Raw genomic sequence first — 17,966 nt, 5'->3', positions numbered from 1 at the left:
AACCCTTCCTCTTCATATATGCATCCAGATGCCTTTTAAGTGTTGTAACTATATCGTCCTCCATGACTCTGTGCACTCCACCCTCTGTGTGAGGAGATACCCCTCAGGTCCTTCTAAAATCTGCCCCCCCCTTACCTTAAACCTGCTGCTTCCCCCCCCCCACCCTGTGTAGGAAAAACACCTTGACTATTCACCCTATCCATGCCCCACATGATTTTATAAACCTCTATAAAGTCAGCCCTCAGCCTCTGTCGCTCCAGGTTAGAAAAAAGCCCCAGCCTGTTCAATCTCTCCCTGTAAGCCACACCCTTGTAAATTTTTTCTGCATCTAACTCCTGCCTGGTTTGCCGTACCAAAGCGCAACGCCCCACATTTACCCAAATTAAACTCCGAATGTCATTCATTGGCCCATCTGATCAAGGTCCCATTGTACTCAGATAATCTTTTTCACTATCTATTGCACCATATATTTTGGAGTCATTTGCAAACTTACTAACTATATTCACAAAAGGTGTGTTTTTGTAGGTCATACAGAATGTAGGTCTTTGATTTTGATTTGTGTCACTTTGGGTAGATTAATTTACTGAATTTTGATTAACATGTATTATAGAATATAACTAATTCCACAGTTCTGATCTCACAGTGGGCAAAATCTAAATTCAGGTGGTGGTGGTCACAAGAAGAATTGAAATTTGTAGACAGTCGGACTCAGTGATACGGGCCAGGGACCCGGGTTCGATTCCACCCTTGAGTGATTGTTTGGAGTTTGTACATTCTCCCCATGTCTGCTTCAGTTTCATCCCACAGGCCAGAGATGAGCAGGCTAGGTGGATTGGCCATGCTAAATTGTCTGTAGTGTCCAGGAATGTGTAGATAAGGTGGATTAAAGGGGATGGATCTGGGTGGGATGCTCTGATGGTGGGTATGGATGTGTTGGGCCAAAGGGCTTGTTTCCACACTGTAGGGATTCTATGGTCTATGATATACTCTGATTAATATCTGCAACATTTAACTTTCAGGGAATCAGCTAATGAAACAACTATTCATTCTGATGTTACTGGTGAATTTGATGATCCGGAGGGGAAAGGACAAAAGCGTAGAGCTCGCGGTCCTGGCAGGCCACCGGTATGACTTTTTAATTAAGTATTGACATTTTGTCATAGAAATTATGCATTGGTACTTGCTGCATTAAGAAGCTTATACTGAAGACATTCATTTGAAGGAAGAAGATGGATCTAACAATTTAAACATGAGAGTTATGCAGTTCATACAAAGGCACAACATTCCAATACGCTTATTTACAAATTTTCATATTTTCTCCAAATTTGCCAGACTTAATTCACTATTCTTAGTGCATCTTTAAGGTTGAGTCTCATAAATGTCGTGTTTAGTTCATGGATACAAGGATAAACTGAATGGATAAGGACCAGAAGTCAAGAAGAAGCAGGACGTGCAGGAGCACTGAGTTCCAGTCTCCTTCAAAACAGTATTCGGTTATGAGGAGTGATGGCTCATGTGGGCACCCATAGCTGTTCCTGCAGTCACTATTTAGAGAGATGACAGGAAGTTAGCAAGCAGGACTTTAAAATTAGTAAAATCCCGATTATTCCAATACTACATGTGAGTGAGTGTAAAAATAGGAAAATAAAGCGCAAGAATAATGGTTGACGATATGGCCCAGGAAGGAAGGCTTTAGCTTCTTGAGACATTACTACTGGCTGTGGTTGTGCATAAATATATTGATCTCCTTGCAGGGTGATTTGCTTTCCTATTTGGGAGATTTTAAATTATCTGGGCAGGTATGCGGGAGTCAGGTTGTAGTATCTGTGAGGAATATACACATGCACAGAGTACGAGGAGGGAATGATAGCAGAGGGAAATAGTAAGTTATTAAATGGGTACAAAATAAATGAAGTAAAAAATGTCAATTTGCGATACTGTGCATGTTCGTGAATAGATGGAATCTGGTAAGTTGGTGAGTTACAGGTGTGAAGCAACATGTGGAGTTATAATATTATAGCTATATATCCCTGGATACAGTATATTAAGGAAAGACAGGAAAAGAGGGAGTGGGTAGCGTTGATGAAGAATAATATTACAGTGCTGGAGGATGTCCAACGAGGGTCAAGGACAGAAGCTATTTGGGCAGAACAAAAGGAACAAAAAAGGTGCAATTAAATTGCTAGATTTAGTCTGATATGAAGATGGATGGAAAATATTTCAATGTTTTTGCCATTTCCTTATTCCCCATGATGGTCTATCCTGTCTCTATCTTTAAGGGACCAATATTTACTTATCCGCTCTCCTTGGTATATATTCATAAAAGCTTATTCTTTATATTCAGACTAGGTTGCTGTTGCTGAATCTCTTTGCTTACTCTTGGGAACGTTACTTGAACAGTAAGTCATGTTGATGAGGTACTGGCATTCACTTCTCACACTTTAAGTTTTTAACTTCTACAGCATGTGAAGGAAAAGATGTCCAAGATAAGGTCTGCAAGGATATCAGTTCTGCTACCTTCAACTACCCGGTTTCAGTTTTTCTAGGATTGCTGTCCCTCTAGAACCTGCTTCACTCTGTGAGGATTTTAAAAGTACAGCAAATCCCAGGATTAGGGCATTCCTCCATCAATGAAAAGCTACTCTAGTATGGAAGAGTGTGTGTTAGCTGTTGCTTGGTTTTTAGCATGCTCACTTGTAAGCCAGAGGTTCTCATTTAAAGCCCTTTTTAGGATATGAGCTCAAAAATCAGTTCAATTCTAGGGAAGTACTACACCGTTGAAAGATTGAAACCCTAAACCTATCGCAGTCTTTTTGGAGAAAAGTTAAACATTGGGCCTGTTTGCCCTCTAAAGTAGACACAAAAGATCTAATAACACTACATCAAGAATGGCAATAGAGTCATCTCTGTCGGTCATGGTTTGTTTGTGGAAGCTTGCTGTGTAGAAACTCCTACAGTGCAAAATTAACACTTCAAATGTACTTCATCGACTGTAAAGTGCTTTGAGACATTTGCTGTGAAGGACACAGCACGTCCAATCCTTCCTGTATTTAATCCATTTTAAATCTCAAAAACAGAATGAATTGGAACTTGCATTCAACTGGCAGATTTGTAGATTTAGGGATAGTCTCAGGTGAGATTTTTTTAAAAAACAAAGAATCAAGCTAATCTGGGATTTTTTAAACTGTCCATTTTTAATAAAAACTCCTGCAGGTAAAAGTCATTTATACGCAATTCCAAATATTCAGAATTCTCGTCCATCACAATGGACTCCAAAATCTTACCCACGCCCGAGGTTAAGCTAATCAGCCTGTAATTTTCCATCTTTTGCCTCAATCCCTTTTTAAACAGGGGTGTCATGTTAGTGATTTTCCAGCCTTCTTGGGACCCTTCCTGACTCTAGCGATTCCTGAGAGATCACCACTAATGCCTCCACTATCTCTTCAGCTATCTCATTAAGAACTCTGGGGTGTAGTCCATCTGGTCCAGGTTTATTTATCCCTTTACAGGCCATTCAGTTTTTCTAGTACCTTCTCCTTGGTGAGGGCCCACATACTTCGCTCTTCCCTTTGTCTCTCTCAAATTTTTGGGATGATATGCATGCCTTCCACCATGAAGACTGATGCAAACTACATATTCAGTTCCTCAGCCACTTCCTTATTCCCTACTACTATCTCTCCAGTGTTATTTTCTAGCAGTCCAATGTCCACTTTTGCCCTTTAACTATCTAAAGAAACTCCTCCAGCCTTCCTCTTTATTATTACTGGCCAACTTATCCCGATATTCAATCTTCTCCCTCCTTATTTCTTTTTTTGTTGTCCTCTGTTGTCCTCTGTTGGCCTTTGTAAGCTTCCCAATCTTCTGGTTTCCCACTGCCCTTCGCCACATTGTGAGCTTTGTCTTTTGCTTTTATGCTATCCCTGACTTCCCTTGTCACCCATGGTTACCTTATCTTCCCTGTATCATGATGCTTTTTCCTAGGGATGAATTTTTTCTGTGTCTCCTGAATCACTCCCAGAAAGACCTACCATTGCTATTCCACTGTCTTCCCTGCTGGGCTCCTGTCTGAGTCAATTCTGCTGAGCTCCTTGTTCATGCCTCTGTAGTTGCTTTTACTCAGCTGTAATACCGTTAACTCTGATTCATTCTTTTCCCTCTTGAATTTACTCTGCAATTCAATCTTATTATGATCACTGCCTACTAAGGGTTACTTCACCCTCAGCTCTTATCAAGTCTGCCTCATTGCATGTCACTAAATCTAGATTGGGCTCCACCATAAGCTGCTCCAAAAAAACACTTCATAGACATTCCACAAATTGCTTTTCTTGCATTAGACTACCAATCTGATTTTCCCAGTCCACCTGCGTATTGAAATTTCCCATGATCACTGTAACTTTGCCTTTCTTACACACCTTTTCTATCTCCTGGTATATCTTGCACCCCAGTTCCTGACGACTGTTTGGTGTTCTCTAAATAACTCCAGCGATGGTTTTTTTTTAAACTTTTGCAGTTCCTCAGCCCCACCCACATAGATTCTACATCATCTGACCCTACTTAGTTTCTGACTTTGGATTTAATTTCATTTCTTACGGTGAGGCAAAGCCTATCTGCCCACCTGCCTATCTTTTTTCCATAGGATGTACATCCTTGGATATTTAGCTCTTAATCCTGATCCCCTTGCATCCACGTCTCCATGGTGCCCACCTCATCATATTTGCCAACTTCGATCATTTACCTTATTTTTTACACTGTGTGCATTCAGATAGAACAACTTCAGTCCTGTATTAGCAGTTCCTCTTTTCATTGTCATTCGTGTATCCAGTGTACTTGAAATTTGATGCCTCGCCCTTTCCAAGCACTCTGTCCTATTTGTGTCTGTGCTGAAAACTTTAATAACCTCTCCTGAGTTCTCCTTTCCTGTCAGTTTTTTCTTCACATTTTTTCCAGACAGTTGAATCCACCCTGACAGATGTTAACCTGAGATAATAAGGTGTAGAGCTGGCCAAGCAGCATTAGAGGAGCAGGAAAGCTGACATTTTGGGTCTAGACTCTTGTTTAGAAAATGTTAACCTGCTGCTTTGTTCCCCACTGGGGAAAGTAGCCCCCTCCCCACTTCTGGTTTCAAGTCATGTTGACCAATTTATTTACACTTTTCGCTAGAGCATTGGTCCTAGCTCAGTTCAAGTGAAGCCTGTCCCAGCAGTACAGATCCCTCCTGTTCCAATACTGATGTCAGTGCCCCATGGAAAAGAACACCTCTTTCTCAGATAATGAAATGTGAGGCTGGATGAACACAGCAGGCCCAGCAGCATCTCAGGAGCACAAAAGCTGACGTTTCGGGCCTAGACCCTTCTTCAGAGAGGGGGATGGAGTGAGGGTTCTGGAATAAATAGGGAGAGAGGGGGAGGCGGACCGAAGATGGAGAGAAAAGAAGATAGGTGGGGAGGTAGGGAGGGGATAGGTCAGTCCAGGGAAGATGGACAGGTCAAGAAGTGGGATGAGTTTGGTAGGTAGGAGATGGAGGTGCGGCTTGGGGTGTTTACTTCCCTTATTCTCGTATCCCTATGCCAATTTGTACGTGGCTCAGGCAACAATCCGAAGATTATTATCCTTGAGGATCTGTTCCTTAATTTTGTACCTAGCTCCTGATAATCCTTGAACAGGTCCTCTTTCCTAGTTTTGCCTGTATTGTTTGTTCCAAATAGCATCACAACATCTGGATCCTACTCCTCCCCCTCCAGTATTCTTTCAGGCTGGTCAGAGATATTCCTTACCCTGGCATCAGGCAGGACTCTCGATCCTGCTTACAAAGGAATCTAACTGTTCCCCTACTCATAGAATCCCCTACAACTACGACTTGCCTTTTTGCTCCCCACTCTTGAATAGCCTCCCATGCCATAATGCGATGGTCAATTGGTTCATCCTCCCTGCAGCCCTTTTCCTCATCCACACAGGGAGCAGGTACCTCATACCTGTTGGACAAGGCCAAGAGCTGAGGCTCCTCTGTTCCTGAATGTAGGATCCCTTTACCTGCCTTACTTGCAGTCAGCCCTTGCGTCTCTGGCCAATGACCAGGTGTGACTCCCTCCTGAAATCCACCATCCAGGTACTTCTCCGGATGTGCCACAGTGTTTGAAGGTCAGATTCCAGCTCGTTTGTACCAGCTTGCTTGTTGGTTCCTCAAGCAACCAACACTTACTGCAGATGTGGGCATCGCAGTTCTCAGTGGGATCAGCTGGCTCCCACATCACACAGCTACAACACATCACCTGTCCAGCCAATTCTACTTAGTTAATTACTTTATTGAGTTAATTAAATTTATTGATGCGACTTCGCTGTATTCTTTTTCAAATTTAGTACTGATTTCCTATCAGATCACAGCCTCCCTGTTACGTCAGTCCAGTTTTTTTTTCACAGCCGCATTTTGCGCCGAGCTCTAGTAGGTTTATATTCACTCTGCTGCTCTGCCCTTTGAAAGCTTCCTGCCAAGTAGGCTGTGATTCCTGAGTTCCAGAGTTCACTTGCTGTGCTACTCTACCCTCCAACAGCTTTGCGCTGATGGTAAACTTCCAAGAAGTCTTAGATTCTGAAAAATCCCAGAGGATTGGAAAACTGCCAGTGTAGCATCTTTATTTAAAAATGGAATGAGACAAAATATAGTTAACTGTAAGGCAATTAGCTTAACATCTGTCATATAAAATGTACTAACACAGCATTCAGAAGTATATAATGTAGTCAAACAGAAGCAGCATGCCTCCATGAAGGGAAAATCATGCCTGATAAATTTACTAGAATTCTTTGAGGTAACAAACAGGATAGGTAAAGTGGAAACAGTGGATGTAATATTTTTGGATTTTCAGAAGGCATTTGAAAAGATACCACATGTTAGGCTACTTTATAAGATATCTATGCTGTTAGACTTAATATACTAACGTGGTTAGTGGGTTGACTAGCTAATAGAAAAATTTACTTAAGAGAATATGTATTTTGAGGATGGAACCTGTAACTCATAGGGTGCCACAGGGATCAGTGCTAGGACCACAATTATTTACAATTTATATTAAAGGCTTAGATGAGAAAAGTGAATGGATGGGAGCTAGTTTTATGGATGGCAAAAATATTTGGGAAAGCGAGTGGTGAGGATGTAGAAAGAGCCTGGACAGGGGTGGAAACAGGTTGAGAAAGTGGACAAAAGTTGGTAGATAGAATCTAATTTGGGAAAAATACATTGTGGTACCAAGAATAGAGAAGCTGAACATTATTCAAATAGAGTGCAGAAAGCTTCAGAAGAGAGGGGTTTAGGAGTCCTCTTGCATGAATTGTAAAAAGTTAGCATCCAAATTCACCTGATAATGGGAAGAGCAAGTAGAATATTGGGCTTTGTTTCAAAGGGAATGGAGTACAAAAGTAGGGAGGTTTTGCTAAACACTAGAAGGAGTAACTGGTCAAACCACAGCTGGAATCTTGTACAGTTTTGTGTCCCATATCAAAACAAAGACATACTGAGATTAGAGGCAATCCAGAGAAGGTTCACAAACCTGATCCTGGGTATGGAGTGACCCCCTCACGAGGAGAGGTTGGTGAGTTTGGTCCTGTACACATTGAAATTTAGAAGAATAGGAGGTGACCCCATTGAAGGATGTAAGCTTCTTAAAGGACTTGGTGGATGTGGAAAGGTTATTTCCTGTTGTGGGATAATCTATGACCAGAAGTCATAATCTCAATAAGGAGTTGCATATGTAAGACAGAAGAGGAGGAATTTCTTTTGAGGATAGTCAATCTATGAAATTCTTTACCACATAAGGCTTTTGAACCTGGGACTTCAAGTATGTTCAAGGCTGAGATAGACAGATTTTTAATTAGTAGGGAAATGGGGATTTATAGGGAAGAGACCAGAAAGTGCATTTGAGGATTATCAGGTCAGCCATGACTTCACTGACTGGTGGTGCAGATTGGATGGGCTGAATGGCCTACTTCTGCTCCTTTATCTCATATTCTTGGGCTACGCTCTTATACCTGACTGCAGAAACAGTTTCACTTAATGCTAAATTGTGTTTTTAAACCCCATATCCCAGATAACACGAAGACTACCCATTTTCATTTTGATAGCGTTATCTGTCTCTGCTCACAATTCACCCAACTCCCATTATGACCTGGCAGCTTCAGGCTTAAGAATTCTAACCATTTTCGCCAGACATTTGGATGCCGCTTTAAATCAACTCCCAGCCTGTCCAATCTGATACTTCATATTGTACCCTATTATCTTAACTCTGCCTTACTTTCAATGTTCTCCTGCGTCCAACACTTATGGCTGGTCCTTTCACTCCTGCAGACTTTTTAACCACTGCGTCAGATTGCAATACCATATATTTGTTATATATGTTAATGTTTATATATTGTTTAATTCCTCACACATTTATTGCTTGGGAGAAGATAATGCATTTTGACTTACGGATTGGAATGCCATCACCTTTTAGGCTGTCAAAACATAGAAAGTAGGAGTAGGCCATTCAGCCCTTCAATTCTGCTGTATTATTCAGTGTACTTATAGCTGATCATCCAACTCAGTACTATGTTCCTGCTTTGCCCCCATACTCTTTGATCCTTTTAGTTTCAAGAATCATATCTAGCTTGTTCTTGAAAACATTTAGTATTGTGGCCTCAACTGCCATTTGTGGCTTTATGCTTTGTTGGGAGTTCTCCCTGTAATTTCAGATGGTTAGAAGTGGGGCATGCCTGGTATTGGAGCAAACTCCAAGCAGATGCTGAAGTTGTGATAATGACACCGCTTGGCATTTCAGCAGGGGGCATTAACTCAAGACAAATTGAGTAGGAAGCTGTGGTGTGTGAAGTAGCCGAGTCCCACTCCGGGATCTGAAGATAACAATTCAAGTTACGTCCTGAGGGAGTGCTGCACTCTTCAAGGTGCTATTTTTAAGATGAAATGCTAAACCAAGCCAATTGGGCTACACCTGATGCAATAAGATTCATTGGTTGTGTAATCTTTTGCACTTAGAAGTGAAGGAACATGAGACAATGTGCTAACAGATATAAGGTTTAAATAAATACATCCGTTGCTTTTCTGGGTATCAGACATTTGAAAAGTGCAAGCTTTGACGGAAGGTGAGTTTGTGTTGTATCTAACAGTTGACAGGATCATATTTAAACTCGGTCAGATTAATTACAGCAAGAACAAATTCATTTAACTGTTTACAGTAGGTGTAACATTTTGATTCACAAATTTGTTGACCTATCTCAGGGTGGAATTAGCCAGTCAGTGCCCCTTTAAATATAGGGCTTTCCTAACATTTTAATAAATGAATGTGAATGTTTAAATATTTAGAAGTGCAAGTCAGAAAATTTTGACTGCTGTTTTTAATTTGACAACACCATATTGTTCTCTTTCCAAGACTGCTAAGAAGGCAAGACGTATCCCAGGAGAGAAAAGTCGTGTAGGAACAGGTGGTAGAGCAAGTCTGGGAAAGGCTAATGGGCACCATCAACAAAATGGAGACATTGAACCAGTCACACTTTTTGAGGTGGTGAAAATGGGAAAGAGTGCCATGCAGGTAAACAGAAATTGAAATATCACCCTTTGCTTTCAGTTAGCTCTCGTGAAAAGAACAGATTATTTCTTATGCTTCTAATCAAATTGTCAGAATGTTGCAAGAATAATTGAAAGTTGAATCTGTTTCCATGCATATTTCCATGAACTTGAGGCAGGATTCATATCTTTAATTGGAATCTGACCACATAATTCTGTTCTAAGTTTTCTGGTTATAATTTGTAAATGCATGAAAATTCAATTGCACTAACCTGTAGTTATCATGTTAACGGTGAGATTTGTGTTACATATGATATTTTACTCCATAATGTCCAAGCATTAATCAATCCTGCTGGAAGAAGTTAGAAGAAGAAGCAGAAGTTGGAGGAGGACACTTGGCTTTTCAAGACAGCACTGTCATTCAGTAACAATACAGCTAAACTACTGCCTCCATCCCATCTTTTAGCACTACCTCCGTATAGCTCAATTTCTTTAGAATCCAAATATCTATCAAACTCTGTCTTGAATCTACTCAAACATAGATGTTCCATCGCTCTTCCAAGACATTGGCTGACATAATCATGTCAGTACTCATTTCTTTAAGTTTGTCTTTCACAGATTTTCTTTAATTGTGCCAATACCTAGATGTGTAGTTACTTTCACGCTGTCTTTCCTGTCTCAGTTACATGCCTTCTTTCATTCTTTGGTTTTCACTCCTCAGTTTAAATTATTGTGAAGTGTTTTCTAGTGAATAATCATGCAAGTAAGTTGTAGAGTCATAGTTGCTGTAAATACCTCATCTGAAGTTTATCGAACTTGCATAATAATTACTAGTAATACTTTTCTCAACAGTCTGTCGTTGATGACTGGATAGAATCGTACAAACAGGACAGAGACATAGCACTTTTGGATCTAATCAACTTTTTCATCCAGTGCTCAGGATGCAAGGGTAAATCTTAAAGGCCTTGAAACATTCATTAAAGGATTATAATTTTCTTTGTTTTATTTTAACAATGAATCACTTTTACCACTTGAGGCATTTTGTTTCTGTGTAAGGTAATTTTGTTAAGAAAAGTATAATCACAAGTAATGTTATAGTAAACACTATCACCAACTTTGTTTGGTTGCTCATCAAGTGGCACCTGATTTTGTACGAATAACTACTGTTGAACACTTAATACATTTATGTATTGATTTCCCCGCTGCTCAGACTGCCTCACTAGCTCCCCCTATGTGATATAAACAAAAGAGCTATACAAACATCGAAGTAGCCTTCATAGAAAAGGTAGCAGTTTAAGAAATTAGAGGTATATAATTGAGTCTTTCAACAATTTTCCAGTCATTTTTTAACTGCTACTTTATTTTTGTTGCATGTTCTGTTGTTAAGCAAATTTAATAAACAATTCTCAAATTTCACAGTATTTTAAGCAGCAAAATCTGTTTCAAAGTTAAATTGCCAAGTAAGGTTCAGAGGATCAGAGCTTATCATAGAATATTAAAGTGCATTGTTCCAAAAATATTTTTGCCAAGATTTAGCTTGTCACAATTTAAATTTTGTACCAGTGCAGCCAATGGATTTTAAGGTATGCATTATTAGATGCAGTGACTTTGCTCTAACACTGATGTTTCTTTGCGATCTCTTTGTGCATGTTTCCTATACAGGCACTGTAAGAATTGAGATGTTTCGAAATATGCAGAATACAGAAATAATTAGGAAAATGACCGAAGAGTTTGATGAGGTGGGTCCTCAGTCATTAAATGAATGATAATGTAAAAACTGGAATTGTCTCAGATCTGACCTCTGGTCTGTTGTATGTCACAACTAGTTGTTCCTGGGGAAGTTAGATACTGTGTACAGTAAGCTGTCCTGCTTTGAATGTGGAAGGTTAGACTAAGTTTTTAAAAATTCGCTAGGGCAAAATGAAGCTTTCTTAGTTTACACCTAAGCAGTGTGAATAACAAGATCTGTCATTGCTGTAAACGCAAAGGTAGCTGTGAATCAGGATTAGTATTTTCTTTTATTTTTGAAAGAATTAAAACTGCTACAGTTAATATTGTCGGGGAATTATTCAAAGGCAAGACTACTAACTGAGATTGTTTACTGAGTACTCTGTTCAGTTGCTATGTTAAAGAAAGGTACCAAGTATCCACAGTCACGATTTGGATGATTACAGACATAAATGACAAGTGTGTTTGGAATGTTGTCCTAACACACACAATTCCTAAGTTCAATACTTATCAATTTGAAAGGGATAGTCAACCAAATTGAATAATCCTTAGAAGTAGTGAAGATGTTGAATGTATTTGGTTTAGTTTTCAAGGGCCTGGCCTACCAAAAATATGAGTTAAGCACAGCCTGCCAGAAAAATAAATGTGTATATGGTAAACAAAACCGTATTACTTCACTGCAGTAAATTTATAGACCATTTGTTTGCATTTAGTTAAAATTATAGTTTGGAATATATTTCTTTACAGGACAGTGGAGATTACCCTCTAACTATGCCTGGTCCTCAATGGAAGAAATTTCGATCAAATTTTTGTGAGTTTATTGGAGTGCTTATCCGGCAGTGTCAGTACAGTATCATTTATGATGAGTACATGATGGATACAGTGATTTCTCTCCTGACTGGGCTTTCAGATTCACAAGTTCGAGCCTTCAGGCACACCAGCACATTAGCTGGTAAGTTGACAGTTTCCTTCGCCAAAGGAAGTTTACTGTGCTGCTTTGTTAAACACACAGTCAGTAGTTGAAGTATATAATTATGGTCCCTTTTTATGCATATTAAGTATCCATTTTGTTGCATTTAAATTAAATAATTTGCTTTCAGGTTCTAATCTGCAAAATGCAGCACCTTTGTGTATTTATGTTTAATTATGGTTCCAGTGAACTTTGCTGCAGGTTTGGGGTTGAAAGTAAGTTGCTACTTCCTGAACAGAGCAACAACAGCTTTCATTTACAAAGCACCTGTAGCGTAAAGGTTTCTGGCATAATCAGACAATATTGGCCACAGAGACAGATCGAAGTGACTAGAAGCATGTTCAAAGAGATGGCATGTCAGCAGACTTTTAGAGGTGAATATATGGCTAATCTGTAAGACTCAACTGGGTCACAAAGAAATGGAGAAGGGTGAAACCATGAGGGATTTAGCTTTGAGGATGAGAATTTTAAATTGGAAATACTGGTGTATCAAAAGAAAAAAGTAGGTCAACTAGTGCAAAGATGAAATCCAAGTAACATACCGTTGGAAACTGGCAAGTTGGAACTAATTATCAGCCAGGAAAACAGCTGCACTTTGTGCTGAGTACCGGATACTTTCTATTTTCTGCTGTTACTATAAATTAGCAGATAACTTTTCAAACACATAACTAATTTTACATATAAAGCAGATTTTTCAACTTTTTTTTGGGGTGTGGAATGGGGATTTGATTTATCTTCAGATTCTTTACTAATTTAAGACGAGGGCAAAAGAAGGTTGAGTGGTTGATTGAGTTGTCATTCTATTCTGCTTGTTAGCAGTCTAAATTTAAATTTTCATTTTTCTGATAAACTGTGATTGGTTTTGACAGAGAGCTGCAAGATATGTCACTGTAAAATGTTGTTTTGACCCAATTAATAGATGGTCTGAGCCCGCAGGTGAAAACTCTGCGCAATTCACAACAAATTTAGTCTCATTCAGGCTGCAATGGTATCTTAGTTGCTTTTTAAAGTTAAATTTTATTGCCATATTAAGTTTAAAAATTATCTATAAGACCGGTAGTAGATGAAATGGCTGGAGGAAGAAATTAACTGCACTCTGCATTCCAGATGTTTAATTGTGCAGATTACCAGACGGTATTTTCACTGCAGATGGTTCAAGTCAGTCGAACTTTAACTTGTATAAATAGGGATTTGGGCTTTTTGCAATTTTATGTGCTCCATTACAAAAAATGTTTGTAATAGTCAGCGTGCTGCATAGATTCAAGTTCATGGGAAATGAATTTTAAGGTAGAAAAGTATGATATTTTAGGTTTTGGTAAGAAGAAAAAGGAGGTAGTTTAGAAAGTATGGGTCTTTGTGGGCTAGAAAAACCAAGGAATTTCAGAATACAAATGCAGAAATAATTAATGAATTTGACACAGGTTAACAATGCCATAAGTAAACCAAATCAGGTACTAACCAATTTCCTCTCTCAAACTAAATGTCAGTTTCCCTCACATTTTAATGTTCTTCCCCAGAAATTCTCTTAATGTGCACTGTTTGTTTATCCTGTCTTGTTATACATTATCACATCGAAAATATCCTATTCCTTCACTGGTTTGTTGATATGTTCTTCTAACAAACTGCTCTGAGTACATTATATAGGCCTCAGGCCTAGCGTTGACAATTTGATTTCACCAATTCACATGAAGATTAAAGTCACCTATGATTATTACAGGTGCGTTCTTGCAACAACTCCCCAGCATCCCATTCTGTCCTGTTATATATTCGGTTCTGCAGTGTAGCTGCTATATGGGGACTGATCAACCATTTCCGTCATTGACATCTTTCCCTTGCTAGTTCTATCTCAGCCCAAAGTAATTCTCTATTTTAACCTTCTGAGTCAAGATAATTTCTCACAGCTATAATGTTGTCATTCTTTATTAATGGATTTATAACACCACCTTTTCCTTTCTGATGCTTAAGAGTCAGTCTAATACAACATCCACCTGATACTAATACTAATCCATTGGCCGAAACTGGCCCATGCTGTCCATGGTGCCCACTCAGCTAGTTCCAATTACCCACGTTTTGTCCATAACTTTCCATAATCTTCTCATCCATGTACCTATCCAAATGTTTTTGAAATGTTGCTATTGTACCACAACCACTTTGTCTGGCAGCCCATTCCATATACACACGACTCTCCACCTGAAGAAGTTGTGCCTCAGGCCCTTGTTAAATCTTTCCCCTGCCACCTTAAACATATGACCTCTAGTTTTCAATTCCCCATCCCTGGGAAAAAGACTATATGCATTTATCCTATCTACACCCCCTATGATTTTTTGCATCTCAATAAGGTTACCTGCCATTCTCCTACGTTCCAAGGAATAAAGTCCTATCCTGGCCAACCTCTCCCTGTAACTCAAGCGTACTAGTCCTGGCAACATCCTTGCAAATCATCTTTGCACACTTTCCAGTTTAACTATGTCTTCCCTATAACATGGTGGCCAAAACCGTACACAATACTTCGAAGTGTGACCTCACCAACATTTCACATAACTGTAACATAATGGTCCAACTCCTATACTCACTGCCTCCTCCGATGAAGGCCAGCATGCTAAACACCTTCCTCACCACCCTATCTACCTGTGACACCGCTTTCAATGAACTATGTACTTGTTCTCCAGGTCCTTCTTTTCCACAACACTCCTCAGGACCTTGCCATTTACTGTATAAATCCTACGTTGATTTGACTTTCCAAAGTTTAACAGCTCTCCTCTGCATTGAATTGCATTTGCCAATCCTCAGCCCACTTCCCCATCTGATTAAGATCTGATAACCTTCCTTGCTATCAACAATTCCTCTTAATTTTGTATCATCTGCAAACTTACTAATCATGCTTTGTATAGTCACATCCAGATAATGTATGTAAATAATAAATAACAAAGGTCCCAGCAACAACCCTATGGCACACCACTTGTCTCAAGCCTCCAGTCTGAGAAACAACTTTCAAGCATCACATTCTGCTATCGACCATCAAGCTAATTTTGAATCCAGTTTGCTAGCTCTCCCTGGGTCTCATGCGACTTAATCTTCATGATTAGCTTCCTGTGCGGGATCTTGTAGAAGACCTTACGAAAGTCCATATAGACAACATCCACTGCCCTTACCTCATCCATCCTCTTGGTTATCTCTTCGAAAAACTCTGAAAGATTTGTCAGACACGACTTGCGCTCACAAATCCATGCTGACTATACCTAATCAGACCTTGACTCAGCTCTGCCCTCTGCAACTGGATCCTCAGCTTTCTGACCTGTAGGCTGCAATCGGTGAAGATAGGTCACTGCACCTCCTCCACAATCACACCGAACACTGGAGCCCCCATGGATATGTCCACAGCCCCCTCCTGTACTCCCTGCACACCTACGACTGAGTGGCCAAATTCTGAATGAACGCTGTTTACAAGTTCACTGATAAGACCACCATACTGGGGCAGACATCTAACAACAATGAATCAAAATACAGAAAGGAGATGGAGGGTGTAGTGACATGGTGCAATGGAAACAATCTATGCATCAGCGTCGGCAAAACTAAAGAACTGATAATTGACTACAGAAAGATTGGAGGCGATCACAGCCCCATCTACATCTCAGGTTGAGAGAGTGAAGAGCATCAAATTCCTTGGAGTGACGATAACCACGATCTGTCCTGGACTTCACACGTAAAAGCAGCAATCAAGAAGATACAACAACACCTCTGTTTCCTCATGCAGCTCAGGAAATTTGGCATGTCCATAAGGTCCCTCACTAACTTCTACAGATGCACCATTGAAAGTATTACGGGTACGTAACAGCCTGGTATGACAACTGGTCTACCCAGGACAGTAAGAAACTACGGAAGGTGGTATGCATACCCCAGGCTGTCTTTACATTGCCTGCTCCCGCAGAAGATCGGTGAACATCATCAAAGACCTGTTGCACCCTGGTAATGCCCTCTTACAACCTCTTCTCTCAGGCACAAGATACAGAAGCCTGAGCACAAGCACAAGTGGGTTTAGGAACAGCTTCTTTCTGGCTGTTATCAGACTGTTGAATGGACTCTACCCTCAAATAATATAACCTGCATGCCTCTGAGTCTTTTTAATCTGTACATCCTTTACTTGCTATGATTTTCCTGTACTGTTTGTAATCAAAGCTTTTCACTGTATTTCGGTACATGTGACAATAAAAATAAAAAATTCCAGTTGGTCCTGTCCCTCAGTATCCTGTTCAATAACTTGCCTACCACTGCTGTCAGGCTCACTGGCCTGTAGTTTCCTGGCTTGTCTTTGCTACCTTTCTTAAACAAAAGAAAAACATTAGCCACCTTCCAGTCTTCTGGAACTTCCCCGGTGAGTAACGATCAAGCAAAAATCACTGCAAGTGTCGCTAATTTCTTCCTTAGCCTCCCACAACATCTGGAGATGGGCTTGATCAGGTGCAGGGGATTTATCCACCTTAATTCACTTTAAGACTGCAAACGCCTCCTCTCTGGTAATATGTATGTAGCCCAGAACATCCCCACTTGTTTCCCTTATTTCCTTAGCATCCATCATTCTCTCCTCAGTGTTGACTAAAGAGAGAGATTCATTATAAATCTATCCCATCTCCTGTGACTCCATACATAGATGGCCATGCCATCTGTTCTCTCCCTCACCACCCTCTTGCTCGTAATATAGCTGTAGAACCTCTTGGGATTATCTTTAACCTTAACTGCTAGATCCATCTCATACCCTCCCTTTGCTGTTCTCATTTCTCTCTTGTAAGCTGCTTCTACATTTTTTTATTGTCACCTGATCATTCACTGGAGCCCAATAGCTTAAACCCAGTGTATGCCGCCTTCTTTATCTTGACCAGAGCCTCAATATCCCTCGTCAGCCAGAAATCCCTAAATCTGTCAGCATTTCCCTTCATCCTAACAGGATCATACTGACACTGGACTCTTGATATCACACTTAAAAGCCTCCCTTTTGCCAGTCATTCATTTACTTCAAACAGACTCACCCAGTGGACATCTGCTAGATCTTGCCCAATGGCTCCAAAATTGGCCCTGCTCCAGTTTAGCACCTTAGCCTGTGGACTGGTCCTAACTTTTTCCATAACTGTTAAAGCTAAGAGAGTTGTGGTCACTGGACCCAAACTGTTTTCCAGCTGACACTTCAGTCACTTGCCTGACCTCGTTTCCTAAGAGGAGGTCCAATACTGCAACCTCCTGAGTAGGGCTCTCTATAAGTTGATTTAAGGAAACCTCCTTGGACACATTTGACAAATCCCACTCTATCTGGGACTTTTACACGCTGGGTGGCCTAGTCAATACAGGAGAAATTAAAATCTCCAACCCAGTACGACACTTATTCCTACAGGCATGTGCAATCTCTCTGCACATCTGCTCCTCTAATACCTGCTCGTTATTTGGGGAGGGGTTGCTGTAATACAGTCCCAACAGTGATCATGCTCTTCTTGCTTCTAAGTTCCAACCATGTAGCCTCATTTGATGACCCCTTAAGAATAACCTCCCTAAGCACTGTTGTTATGTCCTCACTTGTCATAAGGGCAACTCTCCCTCCTCACTTAGTTGTACTTCTGTCATGCCTGTAGCCTGGAACATTGAACTACCAGTCCTACCCTTCTCTCGGCCATGTTTCTGTTATGGATACAATACCCCAGTCCCCAGAGCCAATCTGTGTTCTGAGCTCATCTGCCT

The 17,966-nt window shown here is 40.3% G+C and overlaps 1 protein-coding gene across 6 annotated transcripts in view; it reads left to right on the top strand.

Moving 5' to 3' along the window:
• The window catches only part of stag1a (STAG1 cohesin complex component a), a 198,617-nt gene that overhangs the window by 126,085 nt on the left and 54,566 nt on the right, over positions 1-17,966 (top strand). For all 6 annotated transcript variants that reach the window (XM_048542711.1, XM_059651022.1, XM_059651023.1 and 3 more), the window contains exons 3-7: positions 1,020-1,125; positions 9,411-9,569; positions 10,397-10,493; positions 11,207-11,283; positions 12,020-12,224. In XM_048542711.1, the coding sequence (XP_048398668.1) occupies positions 1,020-1,125; positions 9,411-9,569; positions 10,397-10,493; positions 11,207-11,283; positions 12,020-12,224 (644 nt within the window). The remainder of the gene's footprint in view (positions 1-1,019; positions 1,126-9,410; positions 9,570-10,396; positions 10,494-11,206; positions 11,284-12,019; positions 12,225-17,966) is intronic.

The sequence above is a fragment of the Stegostoma tigrinum genome, chromosome 14 (genome assembly GCF_030684315.1).
Source record: "Stegostoma tigrinum isolate sSteTig4 chromosome 14, sSteTig4.hap1, whole genome shotgun sequence".
NCBI lineage: Eukaryota > Metazoa > Chordata > Chondrichthyes > Orectolobiformes > Stegostomatidae > Stegostoma > Stegostoma tigrinum.
Note: the sequence above shows the minus strand (reverse complement) of the source record. Positions and strands in the feature narration are given on the sequence as shown.